The sequence below is a fragment of the Neofelis nebulosa genome, chromosome 17 (assembly GCF_028018385.1).
Source record: "Neofelis nebulosa isolate mNeoNeb1 chromosome 17, mNeoNeb1.pri, whole genome shotgun sequence".
NCBI lineage: Eukaryota > Metazoa > Chordata > Mammalia > Carnivora > Felidae > Neofelis > Neofelis nebulosa.
This window is the reverse complement of record NC_080798.1, coordinates 31,730,177-31,753,608: the sequence shown is the minus strand read 5'-3', so window position 1 is coordinate 31,753,608 and position 23,432 is coordinate 31,730,177. Positions and strand designations below refer to the sequence as shown.

Genomic DNA, 23,432 nt, shown 5'->3' with positions numbered 1-23,432 from the left:
GCGGAGACCCTGCACCCAGAGCAACTGAACAACACAGGAAGGAAAGTGCCGGTAGGCCGAGAAAAGGTAGCCTAGGGTCTCTGTTCCAAGGGGACCAGGTTTCGGAAACTGCAAGAACAAGTTCACCCACAGCACCCCTTTTAGGACTCGAAATGCAGCAGCACTTATAGGGGACTGGAGAGTCTCCTAAAAATAGAGGACTGTCTGCTTACAGAACCTACTCCAAACGCTTCCGGCAAGGAAGGACAGTAGTCAAATCTGTATGAAGCCGAGAACAAGTCCATGTTTGACAAATCACTCCCATCAAGACAGTGATGTCAACCACAATAAAGGAGTTTGGCAAGACGGGCAACGTGCACCTGTGGGAACCGGGAAAGATTTGACAGATTTTTGTTTTCCCAGCCCTTTATCAGCAAGTTAATTATAGCAACTGTACCGTCTACTCTGAGCTTTAGAGAAAGGAGGTTGGCTGTATGAAACCAAGATCTGTTCTCCTGGGCATGAGAAAGACGGAATGACAGTAGTGCTTACACGCGAAAATACCCCATCTGCGTCCCGTGTAACAGAGAGTTGGGCAGCGCCCCAAGACGACAAAGAGGTATGTTCTGCGGAGACATGGGTGCGGCAAACCTCAAGAGGGCAGGCGACACCGTGTACACACAGATGCACGCACACGCTCACGCGCACACACGCTCACGTGCACACCTCCAGAGCCTACACAACTCTGGTCGTGTTACACTCAGAGCTGCGACTTCACAGGGCAGACTGTACCTTCACAGCTATAACTATACACCGCCACCGCTGAGCGCTCCACGAGGTTTTCATCGTGATGCCAGCTCACGGCCATTTTCCCCATGCCAAAGTAAGGCTCCTCTTTCAGGTATGGCATTTTCTGGGGATCCATGAAATTCAACAGAGTTACGTTGTATGCCGCTCTGTTCTTAATGTCCGCCTCATCCTGCCCATCGAAGGACCCCATACCGACCCGGGGGAAGTCTGGCCCTATACACACTGGCACGGCATCGATATTCGACTTCTCTTTGCAGGCGAGTTCTTCCAGAGCCTGGATGGTCTCTATCTGCAGGTAGTCATTGAGCCTGAGGAAGGTCTGACAAGCAGCCGCTATTTCAGCCTCCTCGTATCTCGTACTAGCACCCTTCACTGGCCAGGGTACCGTAAAGAGCCTGGTGTTCAGGTACTTGTAGGTGCAGCCTGGGTTTCCGATGAGGATGCGAGACACTGGAGTGAGCAAATCTTTGCCCTGGATCCTAACCAGGTCCCGAAAGAAGCAGCCATGCTTGTGCAGTGTGAGGAAGGCTTCTTGAACTTCTTTATGGAGCTCCTCGGGGACGCTGCCGGCTTCGCGGAGAATTAGTTTAGGATATTTCAGCTGCCACTAAAACAAAACCAAAGCAAAAATACGTGTTCATGGATAGCTATGATTCTATCATTTCCAGAAGTCTGTTTCTCTGTCGGCAGCATCAGGAGGAAAAACAACACAAGGTAGCGGGTGGCCTTTCTAAACAGGATTCACGTCTCTCCAGCCTCAAGCGGAAGACTAAATAAAACAGTTACCATCGGCTGTCCAGTCTAGGTTTTAGCTTCCACAAGCCCAAGCTCAAAACAATTAATCGTTAAGATAAATAAAGTACTATAATAATAATTTGTGCTTTGATCCCCCAGGGTCCCTCTACGGTCACTTCTCCCTGCCCTCAACCTGTCTTCCGACCTTTGGCCCTCCAGACAACATGATTTTATTAATTAACCGCTTTAACACCTATTTATTAAGTGCCAGCTAAATGCTGAGTACGATTCTAAATCATGTATACACAGTAACTCATTCGCTGCTCACAACATTATGTGGCAGCACCGTTATTATCTCCAGTTTTTAGATGAGAATCCAGAAGCACAGAGACATTTTAAACACTTGCCCAAAGTCACGTAGCTGATACGTGTTGGAGCTGGGATTTGTAGGCCTAGGCTCCAGAGTCTGGTTCCAGGGCAGACGAGACTGCCTTGCTTCCCAATAAGTGCCAGACTGGTTTCTGCTTTAGTACTTTCACTGAAAGAGAAATCACTTCTCGTTGGGAATTAGATAACAAGTTCCATGAACACTAGAACCATGAGACTTTTGTTTACAACTATATTACTAGTGCCCAGAATGGATTCAGTAAATGTTGAATGAATGAGTGAATAAATGAGGTATTCTACTGCGATTCAGAAAGCTGTAATAATTCCACTGGGGTCACTGGGAGAGAATACTGTGGGATAATCCTTCCTCTAATATGGAAATGCATGGATTTATTGATGCAGTAGAGGACTTCATTACCCTGTCAGCCACCACTTCTGGCTTCTAGGATTTATGAACGGGTGACAAACCAGAGATCCCGGATTCTACACAATGCAATGAACTTTTTTTTCACCAAAGCACAGGATTTTACGTTTACCCCTGTAAAGTTTAATCTGATCGGTACCTTCCCACTACTGTACCGCTAACCAGTTTTGAAACACATTTCTTCTAGATCTTCATTTAATAATGACCATTTATGTGATAAACAGGGTGAGACCACTTATTCCTCCATACATTTTTTCATTCATTATGTGTCTACAGAGCACATGAGACAGAGATAAGGTTCCTGCCCTCACAGAGTTTTCTAGCAGATCTAGTAATAAATAAGGAAAAGCAATCTCAAAATGCATGAAGTACTAGGACAGAAACAAACCACTGGGATATCATTAGATGAGGAAAGACTCTCTAAAAGAGCTGGCATTTAAGCTGTGATCTTCAGGAAAAGGCCGCGTCAGCCATGTGACAAGCTGGGGAGAGAGCTTCCCGGGGAAGAGACCAAAAACTACACTGGCGCTGAGGACACCAGCCCAATCTTGAGACAAAATGGCGGCAAGTTTTACTTGAGCCAAAGAGCCAAAGCAGAGTGACGTGGTGAGGTTGAAGGGAAGGCAGAGAGGCTGGACCACGGGAAGCCTAGGAGGTCAAGGTAGGGAACCGGGATTTACTCAAAGTGCACCGGAGGGCTCAAGGGGAGAAGAGTAATTTGATCGACCTTTTATAAAAATCACTCTTAGTTAAAATATCGGGCACGGATTGGAAAGAGGTAAATGTGAAAGCGGAAATTCTATTAGGTGCTATCACAGCCATCCCAGGGGAAAGAGATGATGGTCTGAATTAGAGACAGAGACAAATGGACAGGTAAAATACATACTTCATAGGCAGAGCAAAAGGAAGTGCTTATGGATTAGATGTGAGGGGCAAAGAAAGGAAAGCAATTACAGGCGACTAGTAGATTCCTGGATTTAATGACTAAATAAACAACTCACCATTTTTTGTTTTAAATAAGAAAGACTGGGACAAAACAGGAATAGTAGGTGGAAGAATCGGAAGGAATGAGGAGCTCTATTCTGGAGCCGTAGCCATTAAGATACCTTCAGAATCTTTGGGAATACAAGCTGGTGCAGCCACTCCAGAAAACAGTATGGGGTTTCCTCAAAAAACTAAAACGAGAACTACCCTACGACCCAGCAATTGCACTACTAGGCATTTATCCACGGGATACAGGTGTGCTGTTTCGAAGGGACACATGCACCCCCACGTATATAGCAGCACTATCAACAACAGCCAAAGTATGGAAAGAGCCCAAATGTCCATCGATGGACGAATGGATAAAGATGTGGTACATATATGCAATGGAGTATTACTCGGCAATCAAAAAGAATGAAATCTTGCCATTTGCAACTACGTGGATGGAACTGGAGGGTAGTATGCTGAGTGAAATTAGCCAGTCAGAGAAAGACAAATATCATACGACTTCACTCATAGGAGGACTTGAAGAGACAAAACAGATGAACATAAGGGAAGGAAAACAAAAATAATACAAAAACAGGGAGGGGCACAAAACAGAAGAGACTCCTAAATACGGAGAACAAACTGAGGGTTACTGGAGGGCGTGTGGGAGGGGGGGATGGGCTCAATGGGGAAGGGGCACGAAGGAACCTACTCCTGAAGTCATTCTTGCACTATATGCTGACTGACTTGGATGGGAATTTAAAAAAATAAAAAATAGAATTAAAAATTAGTTTTTTAAAAAAAAGATACCTACGAAATCTCGAGGTAAAAATAGCAAGGGGACAACTGCACAGACACACCCAGAGCTCAGAGCGGCAAGTGGAGCTAGGGAAATCCAGGTGGCATTTGTCAGCACACCTCCGTTGCTGTTGTTTTTTAATGGTTTGAATTTTTGATTTTTTTTATGTGAGAGAGAGAGTGTGTGCGCGAGTGGGGAAAGGGGGGCAGCAAGAGAAGGAGAGAATCTCAAGCAGGCTCCACGCTCAGTGCAGAGCCCGACAGGGGGCTCGATCCCACGACCCCTGGGATCACGACCTGAGCCAAAATCAAGAGCGGGAGGCGCTCCCGGCACATCTTTGGCTTTGGAACACCTGGAAATGAATGAGCTCTCTCAAGGAAACAGCACAAATGCAGAAGGGGGGCCCACAGCCATTGCCTGAGCCACAGAGCAAAGGAGCAAAAGAGACTTTTGGGGGAGAAAACCAGGAGAGGATATTACTGCAGAAGTCAGAAGAGAGGAGCATTTCAAGAAGGATGGCATAGGCAGCCGCCCCCGGGGGGCCAAGCAAGATGAGGCCAGAAAGTACCCCCTAGCTGCGGCAGCACGGCCGTCATCGATGCCCGTGACGTGAGCAATCTCAACAGGGCGCTGGCGATAAGAGTCCGAAGAGAGTTGGCTGGTGGTGGCATGAAAGCAGGTGGCACGTATGAAGGCCGGTCTCAGGGGTCGTGCTACGGAGGGGAACAGAAAAACACAGCGGCTGATGAAGGGCGAGACCGCTCGAGGCACCAGCCTCCCGGACTGGAAGACGGGAGGGTACAACCAGGGCTCGTGAGGATACTCCCGGGAACAAAACGAGAGGAGAAGGATGCTGCTGCACAACACAGGGTGACGAACTACAGGAGCGAAGGCCTTGGGTGTCGAGGGCAGGAGCCTCCCAGGTGAGGGGGTGTGAACGTACCCTGTGGGGCAACCCACTGGAGTTGGTGGGGGGAAGATGGTGGCACTGAAAAAAGCAAAAACCGAGCTGCACCAAAATATGTGTCCACGTACGTGTGATAGATGGACACACATACACACGTTTAATATGAGTACTGTGATGAAAAAGGCACCATAGGGCGCCTGGGTGGCGCGGTCGGTTAAGCGTCCGACTTCGGCTCAGGTCACGATCTCGCCGTCCGCGAGTTCGAGCCCCGCGTCGGGCTCTGGGCTGACGGCTCGGAGCCTGGAGCCTGCTTCCGATTCTGTGTCTCCCTCGCTCTCTGCCCCTCCCCCGTTCACGCTCTGTCTCTCTCTGTCTCAAAAATAAATAAACGTTAAAAAAAAAAAATTAAAAAAAAAAAAAGGCACCATATACAAGCAGTACTTATGTCTACTTTATGAGTAACCACCAAAAAACTCCCTGAGACTTAGTCATTTGCATGTTATCAAGTTTACAGCCCTATCCGAATCTAGACCTTCGTCCTCCTCCCAGGGCTGGAGTCATTTCATATCCCTCTTGAGAAAGCCTGCTCTTGCATACATCTCCTCCCAACTGTGTGTTCAGTAATGCCGCCCTGGTAGCTTGAAATTGGCCATGGTGAAGTATTTACACCACAGAAATCAGGAAACACTGAGTCAAAGCTGAAGGGTTTTTTTGTTTTGTTTTGTTTTGTTTTCCCAGACAGCCAATTCTTTTTTTTTTTTAATTTTTAATATTTATTTCTGAAAGAGAGAGAGAGAGACTCAGAGCATGAGCAGGGGAGGGGCAGAGAGAGAGGGAGACACAGAATCCGAAGCGGGCTCCAGGCTCTGAGCTGTCGGCACAGAGCCCGACACGGGGCTTGAACTCACAAACCGTGGGATCATGACCTGAGCCGAAGTCGGATGCCCAACCGACTGAGCCACCCAGGCGTCCCTTCAGACAACCAATTCTTAAACATTTAGTAGGATACCACTGTGTATGCTTGAAACGCGTTATGGACAGGAGTACGTGGTCAGAAAACATTTGGATCAGAGGAAAGATATTTCCTATATCGGAATAAACTGGGAGAAAGAAGATGTAAACTCAGATAGGGCCATAAACTTGATAATATGCAAACGACTAAGTTTTGGGATTTTTTGTGGGGGGGGGGGGGGAGAGGGGAGCACTTCCAATTTTCACAGTGAAAATGCCAAACAAATCACTAGCTAAGAATGTGTGCCGGTCATTTGGGCTGTTTGCCAAATAGTTCTGGATTTCTCCCCTATCATCCAGGATTTGGGGCCCATGTGAACTTACACTTCCTAGCCTGCCTCATGCTGGATGAAACATGTCACTATGTCTGCCCAGTGAAAAATGCTGGCTGCCACTTCCAGCCTGGAGCACTTCACTGCCAGTGCCAGACCCTCTAGAACATTCTTTCTGGCACAGTAACCAGCTAGTGGCTGCTTGGATCTCTGAGTTACTACTTTAATGGGTAGTGACTCTTTGCCAACCCACAAATGATATGTAAAGTGAATAAGAAGTATTGTTGGGGGAAGCCACTGAGATTTGAGGGTTGTTTGTCACTACAGCATTATCTAGCCTATTCTGCCTAATCCAGAATGCAGGGAACAGAAGGTATGGAGGAAGTCTGAGGAAGTATGCAGAAGAAAAATCAATTAGTCAAGTCTGCATACGGAAAAATGACCTTACTAGGAAGGGACAGTAGGACTGCCCTGCTTCTCAGAGGGCCTATCTGAGGTGGGGGATCATAAACTTAAAGTTGACAAAGAGCAGACTTATGGGGCACACCACTGGGAATTGCCATTGAGACTGTCAGGGATGCATTTAGGATTTATAGTTTCTATACTCACTTATTCCATTTGCAAAACAAGAAGAGAAATCTCATACTTTCTGTTCATGCAGCTCGTGAAGGGAGCAATGTAAGCTAGTAAGCAACAGCAGAATATTCTGGAGCCAAGAGCCGTCACTCTAATTTTATCACTAAACTAATTATTCTCTGAGCAAGTCCCCAAACACTCAGTATGTTCGAAGCACATCTAACCAACAGCAGTGGTTCAGAAGGAAATTTCTCTATACTGTCTTAACGGCTCTGGGGTTCTTCTAAACAATCCTCAGTATAAGATATGAAACAAAATAAGAGAATTCCCAAGAACTTTATTGGGGAACACACCCACTCTGGGACTGGGAGAGGAGGAAGGCTGGAAATAATACACAAACACACATCTACATCTACCTACAGCTGCCATTGCTCAAATAGACAGTGGGGCTGGAGACTCCAGAAGAGGTATTGAACACAGGAGAATAATAATTCTAAAGACCTGGGAAACTCACACAACCATATGCGCATCACATGCAAATACCTTGACAATAAAAAAAGCATTCCAAAAATAAGAGTACAAATGATGTGGGCAAGTATCCCCCCCCCCCCAAATTTTGCACTGATCTCTCATCTGCCTTTCCCCTTTAACCACATCTGCCTCTTTTCCTACAGGTCTCAAGGGGCCAGCGTTCGGCAACCCCCTTCGGACAGGCCCTTTCCCCCAAATCTATACCTGCCAGGACCTTCTCATCCTCCAGGCCACTTTCTAAAGAATCCTTCCCTGAACCTCCACCCTCACGTACGTATCCCCGTTCCCCTGCATTACACTTCTCTTTCTGCTTTCACAGCACGTGCCAATCCGTAACTACTTACTTATTTGAACTACTATTTATTTTTATTTTTTTAATATGAAATTTATTGGAAAATTGGTTTCCATACAACACCCAGTGCTCATCCCAACAGGTGCCCCCCCCATGCCCATCACCCACTTTCTCCTCCCTCCCACCCCCCATCAACCCTCAGTTTGTTCTCGGTTTTTAAGAGTCTCTTATGGTTTGGCTCCCTCCCTCTCTATTTTTTTTTCCTCCCCCTCCCCCATGGTCTTCTGTGAAGTTTCTCAGGATCCACATAAGAATGAAAACATATGGTATCTGTCTTTCTCTGCCTGACTTATTTCACTTAGCATAACACTCTCCTGTTCCATCCACGTTGCTACAAAGGGCCAGATTTCATTCTTTCTCATTGCCAAGTAGTATTCCATTGTGTATATAAACCACAATTTCTTTATCCATTCATCAGTTGATGGACATTTAGGCTCTTTCCATCATTTGGCTATTGTTGAGAGTGCTGCTGGAAACATTGGGGTACAAGTGCCCCTATGCATCAGCCCTCCTGTATCCCTTGGGTATATTCCTAGCAGTGCTATTGCTGGGTCATAGGGTAGGTCTATTTTTAATTTTTTGAGGACCCTCCACACTGTTTTCCAGAGTGGCTGCACCAGTTTGCATTCCCACCTACAGTGCAAGAGGGTCCCCGTTTCTCCACCTCCTCTCCAGCATCTATAGTCTCCTATTTGTTCATTTTGGCCACTCTGACTGGCGTGAGGTGACATCTGAGTGTGGTTTTGATTTGTATTTCCCTGATGAGGAGCGACGTTGAGCATCTTTTCATGTGCCTGTTGGTCATCCGGATGTCTCCTTTAGAGAAGTGTCTGTCTATTCATGTTTTCTGCCCACTTCTTCACTGGATTATTTGTTTAAAATCTCTCCTGCAAGCCTGAATCTCCCAGAAGAAGGACACGGTAGTGGCTTTATTCTCCACTTTATCTCCAAGCCCTCGGCTGGCTCAAATATAAGTGCTTAAGACTTGTTTCTAAGAGTAAAAGAAGAAAAGGTCTGAGACTGATAGAAAGCAGATTAGCGGGGGTCTGAGCTAGGAGTGGAAAAGAAGGCTGACCGCAAAGAGGCAGAAGGGATCTTCTGGGCATTCTGGAAATGTTCTAAAACTACCATGGTGATAGTTGCACCACTCTGCCAATTTACCAAAAATTACTGAACTGTATAATCTTAAAAGGTGAATTGTATGGTATGTAAATTGTACATATACACAGCTCATCAATAAGCAGCTTTTAAAAGATGGATACATTTGGGGGCACCTGGGTGGCTCAGTCAGTTAAGTGTCAGACTCTTGGTTTTGGCTCAGATCATGATCTCATGGTTCATTAGTTCAAGCCCCATGTCAGGCTCTGCACCGGCAGCATAGAGCCTGCTTGGGATTCTCTCTCTCCCTCTCTCTCTGTCCCTCTCCCCTTCTCGCTCTCTCTGTCTCTCTCAAAATAAATAAACTTAAAAAAAATAAAAATAAAAAATAAAAGGTGGATACATTTGAATATGCAAAATTTTTTAAATTCTACATGAAAAGAATTATAAAATAAAAAGGCAAACACTAACTGGAAAAAACTATTTGCCATCTATTTGGCAAAAATGGACAATATTCTTAATAAATAATCTTTCAAATTTAAATATATGTATATATACACATACAACTATCTATCTATCTATATATATTGATATATATATATCAATAAAGAAAATCACATAAATTAATGGAAAAGGCTCTTCAATTCAGAAAAATATTGAACTGCCCCAAAGTCAGAAAAAAATACAAATTGACATAATTTGTATTAAATTATATTTAATTTAGTTTTGCCTATCAAATTTGCAAAAAACAAAATTTTATCATAGTAATACACATTGCTGGTGAGGCAAAACCAAATACTCTAATAGTCTGCAATCAGGAATGCAAACTATTACAACTTTGCTATGGCCAGTTAGACAAAATTTACCAGAACCTAATATGCTCATATCTTTCCATCCAGTTTTCCTACTTTTAAGAATTTATCATAGGGAAAGAATTAGAGAAACGTACCAAGATTATAAGGATATTCATCATACTATTATTTATGATTAAAAGCTGAAAACCACCAAATGCCCAACAGGGGATTAGAGGTGAAATGGTATATTCATACAAGATGGAATACTAAAGTAACACACTTTAGGAAAAAATCTCTACTGTTTTGTGAAAAACGCACATAACAAAATACTATTAAACAAGAAATTTAATAACCAGATATTTAGACAATAGGATCTCAGCTTTAACAGAAAACAAATGTAGACATGTAAATACAGAAAAAAAAAATTAGGGGAAAATACGGTCACAAATTGGTGGTGGTTATCTCTAAGTGGTGAACCTGGACATAATTTTAATTTTCTTCTTTAGACATCTGTATATTTTTCAGATTTGCCAAAATAAATCTAAAATACCTTTTAAATTAGAACAATCAAGGAACGGGTGCCCAGGTGGCTTCGTCGGTTAAGCGTCTGACTCTTGATCTCGGCTCAGGTCACGATGTCACAGTTCATGGGATTGAGCCCCGTGTCAGGCTCTGTGCTGACAGCGTGGAGCCCACGGGGATTCTCTCTCTCTACCCCTCCCCCACCAAAATAAATACACTTTAGAAAAAAGAAAATCAAGGATAAAATGTCGTGTTCAAAAATTCTTAATTTTCATGACATTTCTTATATTTGCCAAGAGATTCTTTTTGATGACCCTGAATTTTCTTTTTTTTTTTTTTTAAAGTTTATTTATTTTTGAGACAGAGAGAGACAGAGCATGAACGGGGGAGGGGCAGAGAGAGAGGGAGACACAGAATCTGAAACAGGCTCCAGGCTCTGAGCTGTCAGCACAGAGCCCGACGCGGGGCTCGAACTCACAGACCGCAAGATCATGACCTGAGCCGAAGCCGGACATTTAACTGACTGAGCCACCCAGGTGCCCCAATGATGACCCTGAATTTTCAAAAATGTTTCAGTGTAACTTCCTGCACTAATTTAGATCTGATTTAAAACGTTGTTGAAGGCTCTAGAAAATTATGATTTTAATGCAATAAATACAAATAATATATTCGAACTGGCTCATTTGGTCACTATCTCAAAAAAAAAATCCAAGGGAAAAGTCCTCCATCCTAAATGCCTGATCTAATTATTTATAAAGTAACTAGGCTAGTGCCTGACACATAAAAACACCACGGAGTGTTTCTTAAATTTTTCTTTAACGAGAGCAAGTAACTCTGGGAAAGAACTCAACGTTAAATAATGGATTATTAACTCATTCTGCCAAACAAGCAAGTTTACTTTCCGTTTTGGACAGGTACGTGTAAAACATCAGATATCACTCAATGATCTGGAACTGCCGTCGGCAGATTTTCAGGTATGTTAGAATTTTTTTGTTGTTTAATCCCATGAAAGTTTTGCCAGGGAGTATGCAGTCAGGCAATTATATTAATAGTTGTCTGGTCACCTAATATATTTCTTGAGGTCTACAAAAGATTCCGTCACCTAAATGACAATTATATAGTTTAATAAGCAGCTGGAAAGGCATCGTAGATATAAATTGCCAACATGCCAGGGCTTTTATCAATCTTCGACAGATGCAGAATGAATGGTAGGTTTTCTGGAGAATACGCTTTATTTTCCACCTATTTGACACCATTATATGAAAATTCTACTGCTTCTCCTCTCACATCAAGGGACAGTTCTGAAAGGATGTCGTCCTACAGAGAGGACAGACCTGCTGTTAAATGAAGAAGATACCAGTGTTGCAGGAGGCTCACGTAAACGAAGCCAATGGAACTGAACCTTCGGTAGAGTGAAATTAAACCGATAGTCTTCAAGTGACTTGGGAAAGGTACTTCATTTAAAAAGTGTTAGGACAATGGAATACTACGTGGCAATGAGAAAGAATGAAATATGGCCCTTTGTAGCAACATGGATGGAACTGGAGAGGGTTATGCTAAGTGAAATAAGCCATACAGAGAAAGACAGATACCATATGTTTTCACTCTTATGTGGATCCTGAGAAACTTAACAGAAACCCATGGGGGAGGGGAAGGAAAAAAAAAAAAAAAGAGGTTAGAGTGGGAGAGAGCCAAAGCATAAGAGACTGTTAAAAACTGAGAACAAACTGAGGGTTGATGGGGGGTGGGAGGGAGGGGAGGGTGGGTGATGGGTATTGAGGAGGGCATCTTTTGGGATGAGCACTGGGTGTTATATGGAAACCAATTTGACAATAAATTTCATATATTGGGGAAAAAAAAGGAAAAAAAAATAAAAAAATTAAAAAAATAAATAAAAAGTGTTAGGATACTGTGATGCCAAGTGACTGTATTTCTAATCTGGCTAGTAGAGTTTGCTGGTAACACTTTGTATTTTGCACTCCACAGAAATGTATATACACATTACCAGTCATAATATTTTCTGTATAGTTTTCATTGTAACATGCTCATGACTGGGCAACCATATCCTGAGACAAATGGGGTGGACACTTATCTGGCCCAACCTCCCGCTGCACGATGCTGAGCAGTCTCCCAAAGGAGGCTCTCTTCTGAGGTTACTGCATAGGCTTTGCCATAGCTTTCGCGACCGGTCTTGTGATGACGTGTGGTTTGCTACAAAGCGGCTCAGAGGTGTTTGTTCACTCATTGCATGGTTCGTCTTTTGGGTATTAATTCAAAATGACTGGATACCTGCTATGTACCGGACACCATACAAGGTGCCATAAGTACGAAGATAAAAACAAGGTAGCTCCTGTTTTATAGCACCTCGTAGTTTAACAGTACAGATAGAAATAAAAACCGCTAGCTAAAGAACAGCTCATCATCATGGAAATATGAATATACTACAATGGGAGCAGGGAATAAACGAGCAGGAAGGGACTCTGGAAATTTTTCATTTGTTGAGCACATATTTATTGAGCACATACTATTTGCAAAGCGCTAGGTGTTGGGAATACGAAGAGAAGAAAACTTCAATATGGTAGCCAGGAGCTCCCATATATACATACGGCATATAAACACCTGGTATCTATGGCCCATAATATACATAGTATTTTACGGATTTAGTATTCACTTATTTAGATTGTGACAGTGCTATGGAAAAAAAGAAATCCAAGGTAAGTAGGGAGAGAAATGCTATTATACAGGGGCTGGTCAGAGAGGGCCTCTGATAAGGTGACATCTGAGCAGAAGAATGCAAGAAATGAGGACCCAAGCCCCGCAGGCGCCTGGGCGGGGAAGAGAGTTCCAGACTAAGGGAACACCAAGTGCGAGCCTTGGGGGCAGCAGTGTGCTTGGGTTGATTCTCCGAAGGGCGAGAATGCCAGAGTGGCAGGAGGAGGGGCGGCAGAGGCAGGAAATGAGCAGAGAGAAGCTCCGGGGCCAGAACTCAAGGTGCTTTGTGGGCAAACGTCAGGTCCCAGGCTTTCACTCCGAACAAGGCGGGGAGGGATGTAAGGGCTCTGAGCATGAAAAGGATAAGGAGCCAACTCAAGCTTCAGAAACAGCAGGGCTACAGACGCGGTGTTGAAACAGACAGAAAGCTCTCTGCAACCACCTGAGAAAGAGAGGGCGGTAGCCTGGCGACTGTGTAGAAGACAGAAGTGGTAAGAAGTGGCTAGATTTTTAATATACCCGGAAAGTAAAACAAGTGGGATTTCCTGGTATCTTCACAGAAGAGGTCGTAGTTAAGCAAGGTCTTCAAGGGTGAGTAGATGCTCACCAGACAGAAAAGGGGATAAGGGTACTCCACACCCAGGGAATAACAGGCACCAGGCCACGGAAGGACGGAAGGACGGAAGGACACAGGAGATCCAGGGTGTAGCAAGAAACCCCGCGGGACAGGAGTCTAAGGTTGGATGGATTCCATGTTAGGCAATGGGCAAAGATTCGACCAGAGAGGTAGTTGCTAGACTTATAGGCTACGCTGAGGAGGGTGAACTTGACCTTACAGGCAAGCGAGACCAAGCAAAATTTATCAAGCAAGGAGTGACAGGTCAGACACGTTAATAGGAATGCAATATTGATGGCACCGGAGAGGGAACAGGTAACACCAAGTTGGAAAACCCCCAAACTGTGTTGGTGGAAAACGATAAACGAGGGCCGGAATGAAGACTATGTCGGTGGAAATGGAAAAGAAGACACACCTTGAGGGAGTACAGAGAGGCACAACTGCCAGGGCCCAGCGCCTGAATGAGGGCTCGAAGCAACGGGCAGGAAGTGAGGACGGCAAGGTGTCTGACTTGATGAACGGGCCAAAGGGGACGGCCACTAGGGAAGAGGATGAACGGCGGGATCCCCTAAAATGGATCCTCACCAAAACGTACGTCGTAGCTTGTCCTACTTGTGCCCCAGACCCTCTCATGGCCTCTCAAGTCATTCGGAGTCACAGCCAGCACGGCCAGCATAGACAGCAAGTTCCCGTATCATGGGGCGATGGCTCTCTGACCTCGTCTCTTCTGTTCTCAACTCTCTCATTCCGCTCCAGATATGCTGGGGTCAGGGGCTCCCCCTCAAACATACCGAGGCTCTGCTGTTCCCTATGTCCAGAACATTCTTCCTGCAATGTTGGAATGGCTTGTTCCTAAACCTCCAGAAGGTCTTTGTTCAAATGTCACTACGAGAAGGCCTTCTGCAATCCCCTTATTTGCAATCCCCCACCTACAGTGCCCCTTCACGGACTTTATCTCCATACCAGTGTTCCCGTCCGACATTTATTTTTCAGTTTCCTGTTTATTTCTCTTCCCTCCCCACTCCCATCCCACCCCATAAGAAATGAGCTCAAAGAAGGAAGAGTCTTCTGTCAGTTTTCACAACTTCACCTCTAATGCCTAAAACATTTCCTGCATAGAGTAAGGGAGCTAAATACACATGTTTAGTGAAGTCGGTAATGAACTAATACAGATCATGTCGGGTTAGATGTTCCTGTGAGACGCTCAGGCACAGCCACCCGATAGGCAGTTGGGACCAGAGCACTGGAAGTCGCAAGGGAGAGCAGGGATGGAGACGGAGATTTGCGATCGTGGGGACGAAGGCAGAGCAATTCCCCAGAAGCATCGAGAGCTACGGTAGAACGATACTAAAATTCAGACTCAGGAGCCAGACAGCCTGGGCTCAGATCCTGGTCTTGACACTTCTTGCTTATCATATAAGCCTTGAACAAAGTTTTAAAACCCTCTGTGCCTCAGTGTTCTCATCTGTAAAATGGGATTTAAAAAAAAAAAAAAAAAAAAAAACCTGCCTCAGAGGGTTAAGATTTAAAGAAGCAAATACACATAAAGAGAACAGCAAACAGTACCAGAAAAGCCTGGCACACGGAAAGGGACACAGGAAATGAAAGCAAGGGGGCATACTGACGGGAGAGGCATTTTCTCTGGATAAGAGGGGTAACATTTAAACATTTTTTTTTAAGTTTATTTTATTTGTTTTGACAGAGAGAGCACAAGCAGGGGAGGGGCACATAGAGAAGGACAGAGACAGAATCCCAAGCAGGCTCTGCGCTGTCAGAGGGGCTCGAACTCACAAACCGTGAGACGGTGACCTGGGACGAAGTTGGACGCTTGATCGACTAAGCCCCCCAGGCGCCCCCCCCGCCACCAGGGGTAAGAAGCCAGGGTTTATTTTCAGACTACGTAGCCCCTCCTCTCCTTATCCTCTGTAGTGAACCTACAGAAGTTCCCTCCGCTTTTCTCCTTTGAGTGTGTTGTTGTTGTTTTATTTCTCTTCTCTCTGGTCCAACCAGAAGAAACCAAAAACCGTCTCTGAAGGGGTTTCAAATTTGAGCAAGGTATGGGATGCTGGGAGGCGCACCGCATGGCAGGAAGAGCGTGGGCCTTCGGAGGCAGATAAATGTGGTCTTGAACTCCACCTCTGCTGCTCAGATACGGAGCTTGGTCTGGATCTAAAGAGAAATTTGGTTTTTAATTTTTTTCATCTTTACTTATTTTTGAGAGAGAGAGAGAGAGAGAGAGAGCAAGCGAGACAGGGCGTGAGCAGGGGAGGGGCAGAGAGAGAGGGAGACACAGAATCCCAAGCAGGCTCCAGGCTCCGAGCTGTCAGCCCAGAGCCCGACGCGGGGCTCAAACTCACAAACTGCAAGTTCATGACCTGGGCCGAACTCAGCCACCCAGGCGCCCCTAAAGAGAAATTTCTAAAAGAGAAAGATAATACCTACCCCCCCCCCCCAACACCGCAAACCTGAAGAAGAATAACTGCTGCACACATTTTTGTGGCATAAGTGAACGGGGCGGTTGTGAGGGCCGAATGCAAGAACGCGGCCCACTTAAGGGTGTGGGGTCAACGAGCGGACCCAACAGAGAAGCTACAGCAAGCCTTGCTTTGGGGACTGGCAGCTGGACTGGCATTCTTGTGGCCAGGGCCTGTTTAAAAGACCCGGAGTCGGGTCAGAACTTTCTATTTATTCATGTCCTTACACTTCGTCTTCGAAGGGAAAAAAGGGTCTGCTGAAGCACTAGCCCTTATTATAAGGCGCACTTAAAGTGATTAGATCCTGTTATCGGGTTTGTTGTGGGTCTTGGAAAGATAAAAGGGCCACCTTGGTAGTTGTTCTGTTTGCCTCTGAGTTTCCTTTTATCCCCCAGTGTTGGGCTGGCTGCGAGCACCGCAGCTGATAACCTTTGTGTTTAATTCGTCGTGTACCAGCACCGCTCACACCATGCCAAAGCCGAAAGGCTCAGCAGCTGCTTTACGGCAACGTGCGTAATCATGTCTCTGAAAATAGCAATAGGGATTTAAGAACTGATTGCATTTTGTGGGCTTACTTGTTTTAAGGAAAGTGCTTTGGAAAAAAAATTTTTTTTTTCTGATTACCAAAGAATACGTGCTCATTCAAGATACTTTGGAAAACCAGAAACGCTCAAAGGATCGAAAACCCTACCACGCCGGCCTAGAACATTTCTGCGGCCTAGAACATTTCTGCATAAATCCTGCAGACCTTTCCAGATCCCGCCTCCCCAGAGAGGAGCGTGCATGGACAAAAACAAAATTAAAATCACACTAAACGTTATGATATGACTGGCTTTTGGAATTAACTAATTGGTGCATTAATTCATTCATCCAGCCAAGCAAATTATTTAAATACCTAACTTAGGTGCCAGGCCCTGTACAAAGCACGAAGGATGAGGGAGACGAGCACATAAATAAAATCAGTGAGATACACGGAGGTGATAAAGGTGCACGCAAAGTCCGACGGGTGCACACGACAGGCAGCAGAGACAATTCTCCGCGCTGTAGAGGTGTCAGGGAAGCACCCTACAAGAGAGGACACGTTACTCACGGGTAACGGAAGTTCACCAACGAAGGGACGTCAGCCGGGGATGGAGCAAGAAGGCCCAAAACATGAGACCGCGCAGCTGGTCTGAGGTGCTTGCGACAAAAGTCCAGCGTACGTAACAAGATGAAAGAGACTAAAAGATAAGGCTACAAATGCAAGACCCAGGCAACGAGCAGCCACCGCGCGGTTTGAAGCAGGGGGTTGGCCTGCGCAGATTGATGTCTTGGTTAGAAAATGTGCTAGAGCTCTAAGGATTAAGAAAGAGGCGCACGGAGGAAAAACTAGTCCATAAAAGGACTCATCCGGTGAAAGACAGCGAAGATCTAATGAGAAGGGAGATGACAGATAAACATCCTGGAATGGACAGTGAGCTGGAAGAAGCCAAGGGACCTGGATTCTAGATGGGTAAACATCTTCTTTCCTGTCTTCCTTCTGCAGCTACTGAGAATCAGCCACACCCAAGTGCACGCTAGATGCTGGAGAAACAAAGATGAGGGGGTCAAATTCTTACCCCCAAGAGCTTACATCCTAGGAGGAAAGCAGAGGTGACCGTGCACTATCAGTGCCTGCCCAGAACGCCTTCCCCTCCTTCTTTGGGACGGGGACTCCGATCGTCCCCTAAGGAAACCATCCATCTCTGACTCACAGCCCATGCACTTTGAGTGGAAATGGTCCTCTCTGAGCCCAACTCCACGAGTGGGTGCATGAACTGGGCTGTGCAAACAGGAGCGTCTCACCCACCTGAACACAGTGACTGGTTCAGGAATAGGCACAGGATTCTAACCAGGCCAACGAGATCACTCCCAGGAGAACTGGATGGACCCCCCCCCCCACCCCCGCAAAAAAAAAAAAAAAATTACTGCCTTCTTCTAAGATCCCATGTGTTTCAAACCACATGCCCCTCGGGCTGTGAGCGTCCTCCTGTGCTAGCAGGTCAGAGCCCATCCAGCATGAAGTCACAAGGGGCGCAGAACCAAATCACGGCACAGAGAAAAGCAGTGATCAGATACCATCTTTTGAGAGGCTGGATTCAGCCGGGCACTCCAAGGCCTCTACGTTAAGAAGGCCAGTAAATTCCCTTTTTTTGCTGCAATGAGTTTGTTTGGATTTTTGCCACTTGTAATTGAAAGAGTACTGATGAAGTCAGGGAGAGAAACACAGAACCCCGTAACTGCAACACAATGCGATGGGCACCACAGAGGTATCCCACAGGGTACAAGAAGCTCGGAACAACAAAGCAAAGTCAACTCTACTTGTAGGTAAGGGGATGTTTAATCGAAGTCTTTTTTTTTTTTTTTTTTTAATGTTTATTTATTTTTGAGAGAGTGGGAGAGAGAAAAACACAAGCAGGGGAGGGGCAGAGAGCGAGGGAGACACAGAATCTGAAGCAGGTTCCAGGCTCTGAGCTGTCAGCGCAGAGCCCGAAGCGGGGCTCGAACCCATGAACCGTGAGATCATGACTTGAGCCGAAGTCGGACGCTTAGCCAACTGAGCCACCCAGGCGCCCCTAAGTGAAGTCTTGAAGACTTAGCCGTCTGGCAACAAGAAAGGCACAAAAAGGATAGTCTATGCAGAAGAGACACAATGAGCAGAGGCAAGGAAGTACAAAAGGCATGGAACGTTGGGGAAGAAAAAACAGTCCACTGTGCTAAAGCCCTAAGTTCACGGCAGAGAGCAGATCGTGAAGGAGTCTGTACGTTCTGGGGATGATAAGGAGTCACTGCATAACCAGATCAGACCATTTCACTTCTCATTGAACCTCTCCAGACCACAGCTGCTTCTTAGACCAGAATGAATAAATACAAATTGACACAAATATTAAAAAATCTTACCTGCTGATAAAATTCATCATCCTTGGGGGTCAGATAAGGAAGCCAGGTATCTTCAAGCTCCTCAAGAAGCCTCAGTTTCTGTTCAAAAATAATAATGATTGTAGGTGATTGAATATAAAGTGACCAAAATATAAGACAATCCCTTGTTTTACCAGTAAAACAATACCCAGAAAACTTAGCCAACCTGAATGTGTCAACTTTTACAGACAGAAATGAGCTGAATGCCTATTATTTAATGTACTAATTTAATTACGTACACTTAAATGACACATTGGATAAAGCATTAATTTAGCAATCATGATTTTATTCACTCTTATATTCAATGAAACAATTTAATTCACCAATCTTGACATATTTCTTCAACTCAAGGTCTTTCTCATCACCGGAATCGCCTTTTGAGACATCCAATACAGTTTTCTAAAGCAAATCTTCCTGTCTGTATAAGGACACAGAATTTTCTGAAAATCCTTCTATGACACTAAACACTGGAAATACCAAACCAAACTATAGTATCCATTTACATAGTGTCAGGATATTTGGAAGATGTACTCATCCTATAAACATTAATCTGATATCATATCTACTTATGTATTACTTTTTGAAAGTAATCTTTCACCTCTAGACTAATTACTAATAAAAGCATCCTCACTTTTCTTTCCCAATTTTATGGCGAACGTTTGTAAAGATCCACAGCTAGCCCTGTCTGAGGCCATTTTTATGTCTTCCCAAAGAGCACTACGCTGTTCAAACAAAGTAACTAAGAGAAGACCCCATATTATAAAGTGCTTTATAAAGAATCAAAGACATATAAGGTGACAGCTTCCTTCTGAAGGATTTTTTTGAATGTTATATTCAAATATATATGGAGGGTATGTGTCGTGTATGTGTGTATGCTTAAATGGCATTATATGTGTGTGTATACACATAGACATACACATAGGAATTATCTACATACTACAGAAAATTTCTCAAAGGGAAAAAAAACAGAAAAGAAAAACAACAGATTTTCAAATAAAACTGCAATAAAATGCATATTCTGGTTGTTATCGGCACCTTTATAAGAATTAGAAAATGGGGCGGGGGGGGGGGGGTTGCCTGGGTGGCTCAGTCGATTGAGCATCCGACTCTTGATTTTGGCTCACGTAATGATCCCAGGGTCGTGGGATCAAGCCCCACGTTGGGCTCTGCATTGAGTGTGGAGCCTGCGTAAGATTCTTTCTCCCTCTCCCTCTCCCTCTCTCTCTCAAATTAAAATAAATTAAAAAAAAGAATTAGAAAAGGGCCCGCCTTGCTCTGACTCATTGCAGCCCTATTCCACAGGGCATGGCCTGGTGAACACTAACTGGAATTTAGCCCCTACCTGCTCCAGTGGACACTATCTTTATGCAGTGACCAACCTGCTCAACCAGACCTGGGGGCCCTGACTATCACCCTCCCCTCTCCCAGGAAAGCAGCCTTCTCTCACAAACCCATCACAGAGTAGTCCAGAGAAAACACCCGTAGGGCAGAACTTAAATTCTTTTTGGATCTTTTGCAAATTATCCAAGGTAAATAAAGAAAAAAGGAATCGAAATATAGCAACCAGTTGATCTAAGAGAAACAAAACACTAAATCTTACTCATATAAAATCCTAGTCTTATTTATTTAGTGAAAGCTTTCTGCTTGGACTGTAGGTTTTATTCTCATCCATAATGATAAGACAGGTTTACCAGTTAAACAAGGAACAGTTTTCCTTTATGAAGAACCCATCTACTAACACAAACCATTAGATTAATCATTGGTTAAGTGGTTCATCTATTTTCAACATTAGCCATTATTTGGGACACGGAAAGAACTAATGATATTTCCAGGCATATACTTACACATTTATGACTTCACCACAGATCTAATCAAAATCCATACCTCAATTTTCACTTCAACCTCAGGAAAGCCTGCATTTTCCTATGAATCTTTTACCAGTCCTTTTTATAGATAGAATACTTAAATGCCAAAAAAAAGAAAAAAAAATTAACCGATTGTTAAAATCCTTGAATAATTCAAAGGCATATGATATCTCAAACCTTGAAATGACTCCATCTTGGAAATACCACCTTAAGATCTCTGCAGGCGAGTCTATGAAGCTAATTTGTGTATGAGAAGGAGGACAGAGGCACAATACCTCTAAGGAATTAAATATTCTACCTTAATGAGATTAAAAAGCAATAGACCTGTCCTGTAGGTCAACAAGGATTGATGGAAGCTGAAATTCTGTTTATAATTAATACTTTAGCTCTGTTATAAAAATAACAATTTCCCAGCTCAGTGGAAGTCCAGTGTATCAGACAGGTATAAAACATCAGAATTTGGAAGGGCTGTATCAAAAGGGTAAAATTCTATAGGAATGTGCCTACTACAGAGCAAGCTGAATATAAATGGTCTCCATCCACTGGAAATTTCAATTTTGATACTGTGAGCATCATCATATCTATATGGCAGGAGAGAATGAAGGTCCCAGCAATCACTGAACTTAAGACCCCACATATGAAATCTGCTCTGTACATTCACAGCCTACCATTTTACCAATTAACTAATGAGATCGATTAAAAATAACATTTATCAACTTAAAAAAAATTCTGGTCCTATCTGCCTTGGTGAAATCAATCAGGAATTAATATTAGATTCAACTGGTAATTCATGAACAGCACACATTCCTTAAAAATTAAGATTGCTTTAGCGGGGCACCTGGGTGGCTCAGTTGGTTAAGTGGCAGACTGCAGCTCAGGTCATGATCTCATGGTTCACGGGTTCAAGTCCCGTGTCAGGCTCTGTGCTGACAGCTCAGACCTGGGGCCTGCTTCGGATTCTGTGTCTCCCTCTCTCTCTGCCCCTCCTCCCCTGCTCATGCTCTGTCTCTCTCTCAAAAATAAATAAAACATGAAAAAAATCTTTTAAAGTTAACACTGCTTTATAAAAAGGCAAAGTGACTCTGGGCATGACTATGGAGAAAAAAAGTCTTCTCATATTCAAGAGTGCAAATGAGTACAATATCAATCAATGGATGGCAATTGACAATTCCTATCAAAATTCAAATGCATCTGCCCATTGACTCAGAAATCCTACTTCTAAGGACTTTTCTATGGATATGCAGTAAAACCTTGGACTGCGAGTAACTTGTTCTGTGAGAGTTCCACAAGACAATCAAACATTTCTAATAAACTTGATAAATGAGCAATGCCTTACAGTATGAGTAGTACATGATACCGAGCATCACATGATCACAACTGAGCCAATGGTTCTTGCAATTCACTTTGATGTACAAGTGCTCTGGACTACAAGCATGTCTCTGGAACGAATTACGCTCGCAAACCAAGGTTTTACTGTACTTGCGTGGGGTTCGGAAGAATGTATGTCCAAGTTTACCCACTGGATCACTATCTGTAGAACAAAAGCTTAGAAACGTACTAAAAACCACTTGATTGTATACTTTAAAAGGATAAGTGTTTTGATATGTATGTTCTAGCTCGACTAAACGAAAAGATTAGCTCTAAAGCAAGGATCCACCCACAGAGAATGGTTAACTAAACTATGGTACATCGACACAATGAGATAAAATGCAACAGTAAGCAAGGATGAGGAAGTTCACCTGTTAGGGAAATAAAAAGCTCTCCAGAATATCTCGGGAAGTAAAAGGCAACGGGCCGGACATGTGCTTGTGTGTCACACAGAAACATAAAGGATACGTGACAAACTATTCAAGTGGTTACCTGTCGGGGCAGAGGTGGGAAATGAACACGAGAGGACATGGGTGAAGCAAGACTGTTCCAAATAGTCCATTTGCATTGTTTTTGATTTTTGAACTAAGTAAATAGGTGGCCTATTCAACCTATCACCTCTTCTTACCTCAAACATACTGCCTACTGATTCTTAACGTAAAATTCAGTGTGAAAAGAGGCATGATGCCCTGAATTTTTTTACTCTCTTTTAGAAAGTGCATATTTTTGTGATGCACATGAAGCATACGGGGAGGAAACTCTCACAGCCCCGCACACCAAAGAGTAAAGAGGCAAAAGCAAACCACCCGGCCCTGACAATTTCTCTGTGTCAAATGCCAACCAGTCGGTGAGCACACACATTAAAATGCACTCTGGAGTGGACGAACAGGGTGCTCCTGGCTGACTGTCAGATCTGGCTAACTGCCGCTCCCCGGCCTGATGTACAGATAAATCCACACAGCTGGGCCCGACCGCACACCGCTGGGCTCACAAGCTTCTTTGCTGTCACGCTGGTGTCAAATGCATCAGGCGGCTCACAAATGCCACACGGAAGGCCAGAGAGTGCAAAACCCAAGCGCTCCCACCCGGTAGGAGGAGCGTATGAAGACCTTTCTGTAAGGGGCTACACCCATTTCCACCGTTCCAGCGAGTAAAGACAATGCGAACACAAGGCCTTAGGTAAAACACACTGCAACTCAAAACCACCAAGATTTAAAGTTGGAGGTCAAGGGGCGCCTGGGTGGCTCAGGCGGTTGAGCGTCCGACTTTGGCTCAGGGCATGATCTCACAGTTCGTG

The 23,432-nt window shown here is 44.3% G+C and overlaps 1 protein-coding gene across 5 annotated transcripts in view; it reads right to left on the bottom strand.

The window, feature by feature from the left end:
* Window positions 1-23,432, bottom strand: part of FTO (FTO alpha-ketoglutarate dependent dioxygenase) — a 393,377-nt gene that overhangs the window by 261,456 nt on the left and 108,489 nt on the right. For all 5 annotated transcript variants that reach the window (XM_058708756.1, XM_058708757.1, XM_058708759.1 and 2 more), the window contains exons 2-3: window positions 18,885-18,962; window positions 772-1,396 (exon numbers count right to left, since the gene is read on the bottom strand). In XM_058708756.1, coding sequence (XP_058564739.1) covers window positions 772-1,396; window positions 18,885-18,962 — 703 coding nt within the window. The remainder of the gene's footprint in view (window positions 1-771; window positions 1,397-18,884; window positions 18,963-23,432) is intronic.